The following is a 14228-nucleotide window of genomic DNA, read 5'->3' as shown; positions in this document are numbered from 1 at the left end:
AAAATAAAATGTCCATAATCTATACTGCTTCAGAAATAGCCACTATATGCATTTTGATGTATTTCTCTCTAGTCTTTTTTTTTTTTATGTATATACAAATATTTTGTTTCAAAGCGAGGATTATGTCATATGAAGTTTATTATCCTTCACATTACTTCATGATCATGACCTCTTTTCAGTGACTGTTCTTGGGAAATGTGACATAAATAGTTGCATCGAAATCTTCATACAAATTCACCAGATTTTATTTAGCTGGTCCCCAAAGATCAAAGTGGTAAGGCAATGGCATATCTATGTATATTGATTAAAATCAAACCATTTTTTCTCAAAGCTAACTATTCAACTTCAAACTACATTATTTTGCCTAAGCAAATAAGTTCTCAGTAATTGTGTGATATGACTTAGTGAATGCAATCTTTGATAATATCAAAGCTCTACTTTTAATACAAGGCTGAAATATTTTGCTCCCAAAAAGCATACTTCAGAATCATAAAGTAATAGGGCACTGTTGGTTACTTGGGTTAGAGTAGAAGCTACTATGGGACCTGAATGGTTTTCACACATGGTTTTGGTCTTTGTGGGTTTATGTTTAATAATGAAAACCAAAGGTCAATGTGCTTCCTCCCTATAAATAATCAAGTCCATGGGTGACCTAGAAATAGAGTTCTTGTTGCTATGCTGTTGAGATGGTACTATTATGTTGCTGAGATGGCACTACGTTGATAAGAGTGGCTCAACATGTTCTTTTTAACTGTTGCATACTGTTCCGTTGTTTGAGTAAACCACAGTTTACCTATTCTTTGTTATTCCTGCTTCCCATGGGTTTTTGGTTGTTAAAAACAATGCAATGGTTATACATTTAAAAACTAAGCCCATTGTTTCAAATGCAAAAGAGCATAATATCTATATCTTTTGAGTCCTGTGGTCTAGGAAATGTTGCTCTCCTTTATACCTCATACTTACAGTGGGTTCTTACTAAGTAGATAGATAGTTGGATGGATGGATGGATGCATGCATGCATGCATGGATGCATGCATGGATGGGAAGATGGATGGATTCATGAATTCTTGAATCTCTTGATTCAAGATCTCTTGATTCATCAAATCTTGTACATCCATCTAAAATCTCCTTGCCTGTGTGGAATAACAACATATAAACTCTCAGTTTCCTTTTCTTCTAGATGTCGAAATGCTTCAGGCCAGTACATCTAATCCAATCCCTGGAGATGGTTTCTCTCGGGCCACTAAGGATTCTATGATCCGCAAGTTTTTAGAAGGTAATTTGCAACTGTGAGCAGGGAAGCAAAAATAGGGAAAGAGAAGCAAATGTAAGAACATTGCCTGGTTCCATATGATGGTTGCTCCATTAAAGGAATGGGCTGCCACAGGAATGGGCATATGGTGTGATGATTGAAGACACTCCATCCCCGTGAGCTGCCCCATTAGCCTGTTACAGTAGGTCAGGAGTTCCTACCACTGGAGCCACTCATTTGGGTAACAGGTTGCCTCCAACAAGACCTGTTTTAAAATGGATATGCTTATTTTTATTTGACTAAAATTTATTGAGTACCCAATATGAGCAAAGCACTGCTCTGGATGTTGGGCTGGAGGACACAGAGAAAAATAAGATGTGATCAAGTGCCCTTAAGAGATTACTTTCTGGTGAATGTGGAGAGCATAGGGGAATATACATAAACATTGTTAAGTTGAGCCTTGTGTCATGGTTAAGAACACGAACTCTGATCTGTATTTAGTTCCCCCTTCAGTTGGCTGGAAAACCTTGGACAAGTTCTCAACTCCCCTGGGCCTCAGTGTTCTCAGGTGAATGTTGTGAGAATTAAATGACTTACTGTCTAGTGGGCCTCAGAGCGGGGCTGGGCATAGAGCAAGCAATGAAGGTTTATGATTGTTGTTGTCGTCGTCATTATCATTGAAGATCAGAGAGGGAGGGTGTTGAATTGTGTGGGTAACTCCTTAACTCTGTCCGATCATTTATAATCATTTATAAAACAGGGGGTGGAGTCTGTTGATGAAGTAGGCATAGAAAGCAGGATGCTAAGAGTATGGGATTCAGGATGGGAGAAGTAGTTTTGACAGTGAAGAGGAAAGAACAGTTCTGAGTAGTGGTAGATAAACCATAGCCTGGCTAGCTGCCTGTTTTTGAAAATAAAGTTTTATTGGAACACTTTGTATCCATTCATTTAGTATGGTCTATGGCTGCTTTCACGCTATAAAAGCAGAATTGAGAACTTGTGTGCATGGGGGCAGGCACCTTGGGAATCACTGTCACTGGTAGGGTAGCCAGCAGCTCTCCCAGGACACCTCATTTTGTTAACATCAGACAAGCCTCTCCAGAATTTCTTCATGCCCTTGTACAGGATGTTCAAAGATGAATAGGTGGGAACTTCTCCAGTAGTTGTAAACTTTCTTGAAGGCAGAGCGTTAGAACTCAGAGCCCCTGGATGAGTTGGGACCCCCGGTCAGTCAGTCTTCTGGACCAGGACACAGGAAAGCCAAGAGCGGTCTCCCCACAGCTCAGAAAAGATGCAACTAAAAGACTTCCAATAAATCACTGGATTGGAAATCCCACAGGAAGAAGGACCAAGCTTTATTCATTCCTGTATCTCAAATAGGCATTTAATAAAGATACGTTGAATGCGTCGTGCTGGGGATAAGAAGGAAGTGAGAGGAGAACACCTACTATGTGTAGGCCAAGCTGGGTGCCATTCCTGTACCGTCTCATTTTGTCCTCACGGCACTCCTGAGGGACTTCAGAGGGAAATCTGGCTCAGAGAGGTTATATGATGTGCCCGAGGTCACCACAGCTCATGCGTATGAAGGGCAATGGCATACAGTCGGGTCTGCTGAGATTCTCAAAGCCAAGGGGACACTACACTCGGGTCCCAGCACAGATCACCAGAAAGGTGGCAGGGAAAACCTTATGGCTGTGGGACCCCAGGGACAGAGGGGGAGAGGCAAGCTTCTGTCCTAAATCTTTCTGGTTGATGGAGGGCAGAGTGGGGGCAAAGGTTGCAAAAAAAGCCGTAGAGCATGGAGGTTGAGACAAGTTCTAGAGCCAGCTTTCCTGGATGCCAGTCTGGCTCTACGTAACTTTGGGCAAGTTATTTAATTCCCCAAGGCCCCAGTTTCTGCATTTGCAAAATGAGAATAATGATTGTAGTTATTCCACAGTATTGTTGTACAGTCAAAGGGGGTAATGTGGGTAATATACTTGGGATAGCAGTTCATACAGAGGAGGTCCACAGCAAGGATTTGCTGTGGTCATTTTGATGGGGAGGATGAGGATGCTGGAGCCATTGGTGGGGAGGACTCCTGGCCACCCTCACGCTGCTGCCCGGGCACCGGGGCAGTGGTTCCAAGTGTCCTTCGGCTTTGGAGGCTATGCTCTCTTTTCTCTAGTCCCAATGGGATGAATAACTGAATCCTAGCAATTAAATTAAGATGATAGAGCCTAATGCTCACTCCCTTTTGCTGCATTGATGGGTGGCAAATTAAGGTGATATCAGGTTTTCTCAGTTGCTTCGAGTGGGGTTCTCAGTAAATCATACAGGAAATGATATAGGGGAAGGTCTTTGCCAAAGGGCAGTACTGGACAAAGAAGTTATGGTCACTCTCTCTGTTCTTATGACTGTCAATCACCTGGTTTGTTTGGTCACTACTTTCTGGCGCCTTTCTCTGTGTTTCTAGGTAACAGCATGGGAATGGCCAGTTTGGAGAGGGAGCTACACCATGGTGGTCAGGAAGAAGATGTGTATCACACGGTGGATGACGATGAGGCCTTTAATGTGGACCTGGCCAACAGACCCCCTGTCCCGGTGCCCAGGCCAGAGGCCAGTGCTCCTGGCACTCACCACCTGCCCGACAATGAGCCATACATTTCTAAAGGCAAGTGTGGCAGGGAATGATGCTCAGTGGGGTGTTCGGGGCTCCTCAGCAGGAATTCCCTAGATCCTCTTAACTTCTGAACCATTGCTCAGAGACTGTCCCCTTCTGAATGGTCTCCAACCAGCCCCAGGAGATGGGGTTAGAGCTCGGGGCAGATTTTGGAGCTGGCTCACTGGCCATGATCACATTCAGTTTAGGCTTTCCTGGATGCGTTCATGTGCAATATAAAGACTTACCTCTACTCCAAATGGCAAGAACCCTGGTAAATTTTTATTTCCTGAAATAATATTATTATTAATTTTTAATGGCTAACATTTGTTGAAACCTACCAAGAGTACTCTATCTGGAACATGTCATTTAGTCTTTACAATAACGTATTAGGTAAGGGCTGTTATCGTCCCCATTGTACAGATGAGGAAAACAGAGACTTACAGAGGTCACTATTACCGGGATTTGAACTCAGGGCATCCGACTCCAGAGTCCCGGCTTTCAGCCACTGTGCTAGGCTGTCTACCTACCTACACTGATACAAATTGGTGAGAGCTGGGTTTGACTTCTTCATAGTGGTCCCTGGGATATCAGTTAGATGCTGATGCATTTTCAGTTTTGCTGTCTTTTAGGGCTTGCTTGTATTGATAGGATTCCAAATACTGTAAGAGCTGAGAATTGTCAGAACTGTGCACCTGACCCCCATCCCATTTTTAATAGCATAAGAAGGTTGTGGAAGGTGTGACAAAAGGCGATCACAAATTGGGGAAGGTAGCCCTCAACCAGAGCCCCAGGTACAGGGTTACCAGGTACATGTGAATTTCACACAAACAGCAAATAATTTCTTTCTCAAATATTGCATCCTTTTTTTTTTTTTTTTTTTCAGTTTTGGTTTTGGTTTGTTAAACCTGGCAAATCCTACACTGAGTAGGAATACAGCCAACGGACATTATAGATAGCCAGTACTCTCCGTGCTTGTGGTTTGCCATTCCCCTGGGGAACATCTCCTTTGGCGTGTGCAGCAGACACTATTGGTGCCCTGCCCACATCCCCCAGCTCTGTATATTTCTGTGCCCACTGGCTGCACCCTGCCTGTCAGGACCCGTGTTTCTTAGTCTGACCGCTTTCTCTGGCAGCCGGAGCCTCCTCTGCCCTTTTGTGAGGCAGGCTGGAAGGGTTGGGGGGTTAGCACCCCTGAGCCCCAGCAACCAGTGATGGATGGGCTGGTGGCTGAGCACCCCTGCCCTTCTGCTGGGAGAACTCCAAGCTGTGTGTTCTGCATTGCTTTCCAGAGCTCCCCAGCTTGCCCACCCCAGTAACTTACTGGATACCCACCCTGTATGGCTTTATCCACTTCCTTGTCTCACCTCCATCACTACCCACATTGACTCCGTGCACCTGGATCCTTGTCCCCAGGGCTGCTTCTAAGGGAACCCAAATGAAGAAGCATGTGAATATATATTGATAATTCCTAAATGGCAGGAGGGAAGGAGAGAGCGTTAGTGTTATGGCTCACTGTGGGGAGCTAGGACAGGGGCACGGGTGATTCCTAAAGATCCCCAAAGGACTTGGGTAGGCAACTGGGGAAGCAAAGAAAAGAGAGGCAGGGGATGACAAAAAGGGCAGTGGTCTGGAGGCCAGAGGCCCTGGGTTCATGTCCCAGCCTTTGCATTTCCCAGCCTGGGACATGAGGTCAGTCATTTCATTCTCTTTAGCTTTCCTTTCCTCATCCGTAAAATGGGTCTCAAAATGATACACATATACATCAATGCATGTATCATAATAATACCTAATATACTCTGCAGAGCCTGATAGTGAGGGTCAGATGGGAGAATACATTTATAAACTGTAGCGCACCGTGCAGATTATCAGTCGTGTTAACCAGCATGCCCAAGTACTGCTGCGCTCTTGGCATCCACCTCAAGTTTTCGCTAATGTTGAGTACTTCTTTGTGCCAGGCACCGTTCTAAGCACTTTCCATATATTGACTCATGTAATCATCACAACAACCCAGGGAGGGAGGTACTATTATCATCATCATTCTATAGATAAGAAAACTGAGGCAGAGACAGGCCAAGCCTCCTGTCCAAGATCATGTGGCTCCTAATTGGCCAAGGCAGGATTTGAATCCAGGGAGTATTCTCCAGAGCCCAGGGAACCTTCATCACTATGCGTTCTTACCACCAAGTAAGCATCTGTCACTTCTCCGTTTTTCCTGTTAGCTTTGCCAGGTCCGTTGCTCACGACTGACTTCATCTAAGTCCCTTTGGAGCTGTGCACGCATTTTATCTGCCCCACTGCTCTGAGTTCTGTCTTATGGCACCTGTTGACGTGTTGAGTGGCACTTCCTTTTATTGTCCAGCTTCGAGGTGTTCGGGGATTCCAGGGCCCAGCTCACGTCCTTGTTCACATTACCCTTTCCTTTAATGATCCATCGTGTCCTCTGGCTGGCTTTGTCTTTCTGGCGTTGAGACCTTTTCTATTTGGGCTGTCTTCATCCCATAATCCCCTGAGCTTTGGCACCCTCATTGCCTCCTCCTGGAGTTGTGACTTACAGAACTGCATATAGTGGTCCAAAATGTGATCCATCATTTCTGTTTTTGTATAAGATTTTGGTAATTTTTCCAGTAAGTATCTAAAATATTATAAAGCCCTTTGGAAAAAGAAATCTGATTTGGCTTTTACCTAGAATATTCTTTATCTCATAGTTTTTGCAGAAAAAAGTCAGGAGCGGCCTGGGAACTTTTATGTTTCCTCAGAGAGCATCAGGAAAGGTAAGCTCCATGTGCTCAGCTTCCTTTTGTATGACCTGAACTTCCGGGTGGTAGAAGTGCTCATGTTTCAGTGCTTTGCAGGTGTAATGTCTCCTTAGCTTTGAAACACAGAGAGGCCCAGGGGACCCCTTGGGTGGTGGTGTACTGATGGTAAGGGGAGAGGGGAAGAGATTGGGGTTCCCTGGAATAGTGTACGAATTGATCATACCGAGAACACGAACACGCCGGAACGTGTCGGTGACAGCACACAACACAGTGGCAATGGGGAGATTGGTGCCAACAGGATGAAAGTGGGTAGCCTGGCACCCAGGCTTTACCTAAAGATGCAGTCCTACCATGCTATTTACTTACCCTATCTACTAGCTAAATGACACTTTCGTTCAGCTTTTATTTAAGAGACATTTTGCTTGCAGTTGCGTAACATTTTTCTTCCTTTTTTTTCCTCCTCAAAAGACTTTTTGAGGAAGTATGAGGAGATAAGCACTCCTTTTTTCTTGATTAACTTCCTTGTGCTAAAGAGAGACATTCATTGGGGCGCCTGGGTGGCTCAGTCAGTTAAGCGTCTGCCTTCGGCTCAGGTCACGATCCCGGGGTCCTGGGATCGAGCCCCGCATCGGGCTCCCTGCTCCGCGGGAAGCCTGCTTCTCCCTCTCCCACTCCCCCTGCTTGTGTTCCCTCTCTCGCTGTCTCTCTGTCAAATAAATAAATAAAAATATTAAAAAAAAAAAAGAGAGAGAGAGACATTCAGTGTTATCCCATCGATGATTCTTTTGAAAAGGAGACATGACACCATCTAAGCTTTGGAAGGCATCCCAAGGACTTAGGTAGTAGGAGAGTGGAATTGATTGGCATATGCATTTTGTTTTCTCCTCACATCCCATCTTCCAGCACAATTAAAGACAGCCTTGAAGAAGGCAAATCTGGGAGAAAGATTTGTGGGTGTGTATAGACAGATCTGAGTGAATGGTTGGGAAGAATGATAAATGAACTTTGAAGTCATCTCTCTTTTTTCTTCTTGCTCTCTCCCTGAATCACAATGCCCATGGGGGTCCTGCTAGAGAAATTTAGAATCAGAGATAGCCCTATGTGAAATGAGCAATAAAATGTCAGGTTGTCCTCACAAGCCCCAATGGCCCCATCACATCTGCAAGGAACTCATTCTCCACAGAACTTAGTGGAGTCACAGCCTGGAGAAAGAGAGGGGTTGCCTTCATATTTCCTGAGAATCTCCAAAACAGAGAACCATGAATTTGTCAGGTGGAGGAGAGGTTGGCAGAGGAACAACCCAAGGAGAGCCACTTGGGACCCAGCACCTAATCTGTGCCTGGTGACATTGGAGCTAGATCATGGTTCCATTGACATTCTAGTCTTTTGGACATTTCATGCCCATGGGTCCACAGTCATGGTGCCCATGCAGCTTGGAGGCAGAGAGGACAGTAAAGGCCTGGAGTGTGTTGGGAAAAGCATCCTGCCTAGAATTTCCTGTATATTCTTTCCTGGGAGTGGATTTTAGTCTAAAGCAGTGGTTCTCAACTGGAGGTGATTTCTCATTTCCCTGCTTTGCCTCCCAAAGATGCTTGCAATGTCTGGGATGTTTTTGGTTGTCACAGCTGAGGCAGGGGATGCTAGTGGGTAGAGGCCAGGGATGAGGCTACAAATCCTACAGCATACAAGATGGCCCCCCAACAACAAAGAACTCTCCAGTCCAAGATGTCAATAATGTCTAAGTGGAGAAATGCTAGTCTAGTGGCTTCCCAATCATTCAGGTTTGGGGGGTTCTGTTGACTTGCCCAGTGGATCCTGTTCTTACCTCCTAAAATGCTGTGGCCTTGTCTACTTTAGTGTAACAGGCTTTGAAATTATTAGCTGCTTCCCCCTCTCTGATTCAATGTCATATGCCCCCCCTTCTTCATTCCACACGTAATTGTTCTTTTGAGACCCGTCCTCTGAGCTCGTGACCGACCTCGTTAACCCCACTCATCTGCCTGCCCGCCCCAGTCAGGGAGCTGTCATCCTGAGTTTTGCCATCCTTTCCAGAGCCTCTCGTCCGACCGTGGAGGGACAGGCCCCAGTCGAGTGTATATGACCCTTTTGCTGGGATGAAAACGCCAGGCCAGCGGCAGCTGATCACGCTCCAGGAGCAGGTGAAGCTGGGCATCGTCAACGTGGATGAGGCTGTGCTCCACTTCAAAGAGTGGCAGCTCAACCAGAAGAAGCGGTCGGAGTCCTTCCGCTTCCAGCAGGTAACGGGCTCTGTCTGGTGTGTTTCAGGTCCGTTTCTCCACGGGGCAGAAGGGAGGGCGAGGTCCGCACTGTCTTGTGTGTTGCCCTAACGGAGCACCTGTGGCCAGGCCCATGACTGGTGTTCTGAGTGTCATTGCGAATCATTGCATGTGTATGTCTGTCCCCTGTCGTCTGTACCCACACGACCCCCGGGCTGAGAGCTGGATGGCTTTGCTGGTTGTCGTGAGGCTAGAGATCAGGAACAAAGACTCACCTGTCAACCCTAATTTTTCAGCTGCCGCTTCCCTCTGCACGTGGCCCTATACTTTGGCTTTCTGGCTTTTTTTCTTTTCAGAGCCCTTCTCTCTACTCGTAGTGCCAACACTCCCACAGAACTATCACACCTTTGAACTCAGAGAACTTGGACAGTTCCCAAGAAATAGGATTAAGACAACAAAACAAGTCACAGACCTAAAACCACCCAAGTCAGAGCACCCTCACACGCAAACTGTATTTCTGCAGGCACGTATACAAAGGCAGAGGCAGAGGTCAGGAGAGGCTACCCCATGGCCATCCCAAGGGTGACCACTCAGGCGACTGGGATTGGAGGACAAGGCTCCTAGAGGAGACTCCTGTTTTGTTTTGTTTTTTAAAGATTTTTATTTATTTATTTATTTATTTGAGAGAGGTCGCGAGAGTGAACGAGAAGAGGGAGCAGCAGAGGGAGAGGGAGAAGCAGACTCCCCCGCTGAGCAGGGAGCCCGACGTAGGGCTCGATCCAAGGATCCTAAGGTCATGACCTGAGCTGAAGGTAGACACTTAACCGACTGAGCCACCCAGGCGCCCAAGACTCCTGTTATTTTTGTAAGAATCTATATAACTCCATACGTGTACTCCGTGCATAATTTAAAGCAATCCAGAGAACTCAAACTTGACCTTAGGGAGCATATTCACGGTCCAACTCCTTCATATTAAAAAGAGGAAGCTGTGCCTAGGGTGTTAGGAGACGTCTCATGTCCGAGACCACTTACCCACTAAGTGGAGAGCAAGGCAGGACCAGAATGGTTGCTTTTTCTCTCCACCTCCCCATGGTGTGTCTTCTAATCTCTGTCCTCAGAAGACCTGACACACCTGCCAGTGGGGGGAGGGGCAGTGGGAGCAGCACCCACCTACTGCTGAGATTGGGGTCCTGTCTCAGAGTGGTGACGAGTGGGGAAGTGAGTCATCGAGCAGCATTTGTCCAGCTGTGCCAGCAGCCTACTGACAATGCTCAGTGTTGAATGGACCTAATCTCTTCTGCTGCTCCCAGCGTGCATGCAAGAGAAGTACCACTGTTCCCATTTTACAGACTACTGAGGCTCGGAGAGGTAGAGAGTCAGGATTCAGAGGAGCCCTTTCTCACGCCAGAGTCTGTGCTCCCTTCGCTACACTTTCTGCCTTCTTAGTGCTCCCTGCAAGAGGGTCCCCTGCTCTGCTGGCCCGCCTCCCTCCTCCCGGGACAGCCTGGCCCTGGGCAAACAACAGTGTTCTTTCTCCTGGCCAGGTCACCTGCCCGTGTTTCGCAGTCATTAAGAGCAGGCTCTGGGGCCAGGCAGCCCGAGTTACATACTTGTTCGGTCATGTGGGGCTGAATGACCTCGGCCTCTCTCTACCTCTGTTTCCCACCTCAAATGTGAAGGGTGAACACTGGACAATGTAAACCACGTAAAGGACTCGGCATGCCCGGCACCCAGTAAACGCCTAACAAATGTTAGCGCTCTGTCTCCATCTGTATCCAAGAGGCTTCTCCTGGTCCCATGAACTTGCCCAGAACTCCTGGGTGTGGCAGACAATAGGGGCTCGTATTTGACATGCAGGCAATCCTAGCCCATGGGAGCTGACACTACTCTGTGCCCCAAGAGCCTCTTGGTATTTCTAGAGCATCCCCCATCCAGGGACTGGTGGGTGTGAAGACCGTTCCGCGGGCTGCCCCTTTCCTCCACGCCTCTGTCTCCTTCACTTCCCCTCCCGTGAGTAGGCACCACCCAGGGTCCCTTCAGGTCCTTCTTGAGTCCGTGTCCCCTCTCCAGTCCCACCTTTGCAGCCACCAGCTGGGTGTGTCCTGCTGAGGTGTCCACGCCTCGCAGCATGTCCAGCAACAAACTGTGCCTTGAGGCTGCTTCCCTTTCCTGGCTCCCTATTTCTGTTCACCACACTGTCACCTTCCAGACACTTCCAGAGACTTTCCATCCCTTGGGCTCTTCTCCCTCAGTCCCCCATATCCAGCCAGCTGCATGTCTTGCCTGGTTCCGCTCTGTGATTCTTCCTCTTGCATCTGCTCCTTCTTTCCATTCCCCCAGGGCCAGCTTCTGTCACCGTCGTGTGCCTGCCACATAGTGTCTAGGTGGATCTCCTTGCTGCTCACTCCTCCCGCCTCCAGTCTGTCAGGCCTTAAAGCTGTGCCCAGCCCACGCCTTCCAGTGTTTCCTGCTGCTTCCTGGACAAGCTCAGTCTCCGCCATAGTCACAGCCCAAACACCCCTCCCAGTCTGACCTCCGTGGCTCCCTCAGGGGACCCTTCTGGATGGCTAGACGTTAGTCCTTGGGGCATTTTCTCTTGGATTTCGGACACCTTGAGGTAGTTGTTACTGACTAAAATAGCAAAAAATTTCGGCCCTCACATGTCCATTCAACATTTGTTTAATGACTGATAGACCCGACCGCAGGCTTTCAGAAAGCTGTAAGGCCTCGTGTCTTGCCCTTTGAGCGTGCACAGTCTCTCTGAAGAGACAACACACACACCCCCAAAGCCACGCACATGCACAAATGCACGGGGCCCGGCGGCATAGCTCAGCGCCAGGTGGAGCAGACTACACAACCGGAGCAGTCTGGAGAGGTTTAAGGCAGAAGGTGGACCTTGACCGAGACCTGGAACAGACTCATGGGGAGGAATCCTCCCCCTCATGGTCAGAGGAATGGCATGAAAACCCAGTCTCGGGCAGATATGTGCCTGGAGCGTTTGCGAACACGTACAGGACTGGCTTGGCTAAAGGAGCCTACAAGGAGGAGGGCAGGGGGTTATAAGGCTAGGAAGGAGCTGGGAACCAGAGGGGAGGGGAGACGCTTTGTTGTAGGAAAGGGGTCTTCTCCTCAGGCACAACTTCTAAGAGTACTTGAATTTCTCTGGGGCTGATTACAAATGCACTCAGCCTCATTTGCATGTTGGAGATGTTATTGCAATGGGATGTATCTTGCAAACAGCATAAAATCTGAAAGAAACTTTTAATGCCTGGAGGGTATATTTCTTGTATATACTTTTAAAATGAACTAAATTTTTTTCCAGGAAAATCTTAAACGGCTAAGGGACAGCATCACCCGAAGACAGAGAGAGAAGCAAAAATCAGGAAAGCAGGCAGGTATGTAGCTTTTGGGGGTGCTGCATTGTGGGGGGCTGCTATGATCCATTGTCCCTAACACTCCTTTCTGCTGTGGCCTGAGTGGGCAGAGTGCTTGCCTGTTACCCTGTTTACAGATCTGGGAACCCACTGTACTGTGAGGTTCTTTTGGGCAATGGCTTTGTTTTGTTTGTTTCTTTTTTTTTTTGAGAGAAAGAGAGCATGCGGGGCGTGGGAGGACAGAGAGAGAGAGGGAGAGAGAATCCTAAGCAGGCTCCACGCTCAGTGCAGAGCCCTGTGCGGAGCTCCAGCCCACAACCCTGAGATCATGACCTGAGCTGAAACCAAGAGTCAGACGCTTACCTGACTGAGCCACCCAGGAGCCCCTGTCTTGTTTATTCTTTATCTCTAGTACTGGGCACATAGGACACGTCAGCAAGTGAATGAATGGATTCACCTCTGCATTTCCCATCCTTTCACTCAAAGAGGATGGTAAGATTTTTTCCCCAGGCACCTGAGTCTCCCCTTGGCATTTAGGAAGACATGTTTTTTGAGCAGAGACAGGAGAAAACTCATGCACATCGTATCTGTTTCCGACTGAAGCAGAGAATGGCATCATTGGTGTCCATACTACACAGTGCTTCAGAAGCCAGGACTCAGGTGTAGCAGGGCTCCAGCCATGTGGAGTGGGGGTCCAAAGCAGGGCCATATATTCCAACTGTGTACAACCAGGCCTCTCGGCACCCCTAGCCCTGAGCAGTGATGGGCATTTGCCAACATTGCATATTCCCACCAAGAGCCTCCGGCATGGTGGGTCTCTATGATTTATTTTGGCCAGCTTATACCAAGTAGAGCTGGCAATAAAAGGCTTTCAGAAGCTCTTGGATCTTGAGTAGAGCCCCATTAAGTGAAGGACTAAGTTTGTGTATAACTTCCATAGTCTGTCTTCAGCTGCCATCAATAGCCTGACTTCTCATGACCCTGGCCAGGCAGATGACACCCCAGACTTTAAAAATGACATCTTCCTTCCACAGGCCCCTTGCTCATGCCTTTTCTTTCTCACCTGTATGAAAACTCCTGGGCTGGAAGACCCAGCCCGGCAGCCCCTGCTCGGCGAGGCCTTGCTGGGCCACGGCATTCCTTCCCCACTTGAGCACTTATAGGACCTACTGTCCCTTCCATTCATCCAGCACTTCTTTTTTGTGCCTCTGATTGCTATTACCTCATTCCTGTATTCAAACTATCAATTCCCAGAGGTTCTGCCTCCAAAATGCATCTTAAATCTGATTATTTCTGACTGTTTCCCCTGCCACAGCTGCAGGCAGGCCACCATCATCTCTTCCTGGATGAATGAGGAGCCTCTTCAGTTGTCTCCCCGTGTCCACTCTCACTTTTCTACAGTTAAGCCTCCAAACTGCAGCCAATGACCTTTTAAAAATAAAAAATCAGATCATGCCAGTCCCTTGCTCAAAACCCTCCAGGGGCTCTGGTCCCACCCAGAGTAAAATCACACTCCTCATTGTGGCCTAAGAGGCCCTACGTGGTCTCACCCCTCAGCTCACCTCCACTTTCCCCTTCAACCCTGTGAGCTAGTCCCAAAGGACTCCTTTGTTGTTCCTCTAACAAGTCAAGAGCAGCCCTCCCCCAGGCCTTTGTCCCCCCTCCACTTTTCCCATGTCTTCACTGACTGGCTCTCTCCTCCTTCAAAGTTTGGCTGTAAGTTCTCCTCAGAGAGGCCTTCTCCACATTCTCTCCAGAGCGATCCTTCGCAACTCATTGTGCCTTTGCTCACATTGTTTTCACATATCACAGACTGGAATTATCTTATGTGCCTACTCTCATGGTTATTTTCTGGCCCATCTCCCCACCGCCACCTGCCATAAGCTCCATGAGGGCAAGAGCTTGTCTGTTCTATGCTCTGCTGAATCCCCAGCGTGTAGGACAGTACATTGATTGGGCTCAAGG

General features: G+C 47.8%; 1 protein-coding gene across 2 annotated transcripts in view; it reads left to right on the top strand.

Annotated features, from left to right (window-relative positions):
• PIK3AP1 (phosphoinositide-3-kinase adaptor protein 1) overlaps positions 1–14228 on the top strand; it is a 113615-nt gene that overhangs the window by 78814 nt on the left and 20573 nt on the right. For both annotated transcript variants that reach the window (XM_045878527.3, XM_045878525.3), the window contains exons 9-13: positions 1181–1276; positions 3708–3905; positions 6602–6667; positions 8705–8910; positions 12212–12284. In XM_045878527.3, the coding sequence (XP_045734483.1) occupies positions 1181–1276; positions 3708–3905; positions 6602–6667; positions 8705–8910; positions 12212–12284 (639 nt within the window). The remainder of the gene's footprint in view (positions 1–1180; positions 1277–3707; positions 3906–6601; positions 6668–8704; positions 8911–12211; positions 12285–14228) is intronic.

Source organism: Mirounga angustirostris, unplaced genomic scaffold (assembly GCF_029215605.1).
Source record: "Mirounga angustirostris isolate CCGP_5_RB_7025 unplaced genomic scaffold, mMirAng1.0.hap1 SCAF_6, whole genome shotgun sequence".
Lineage (NCBI taxonomy): Eukaryota > Metazoa > Chordata > Mammalia > Carnivora > Phocidae > Mirounga > Mirounga angustirostris.
Note: the sequence above shows the minus strand (reverse complement) of the source record. Positions and strands in the feature narration are given on the sequence as shown.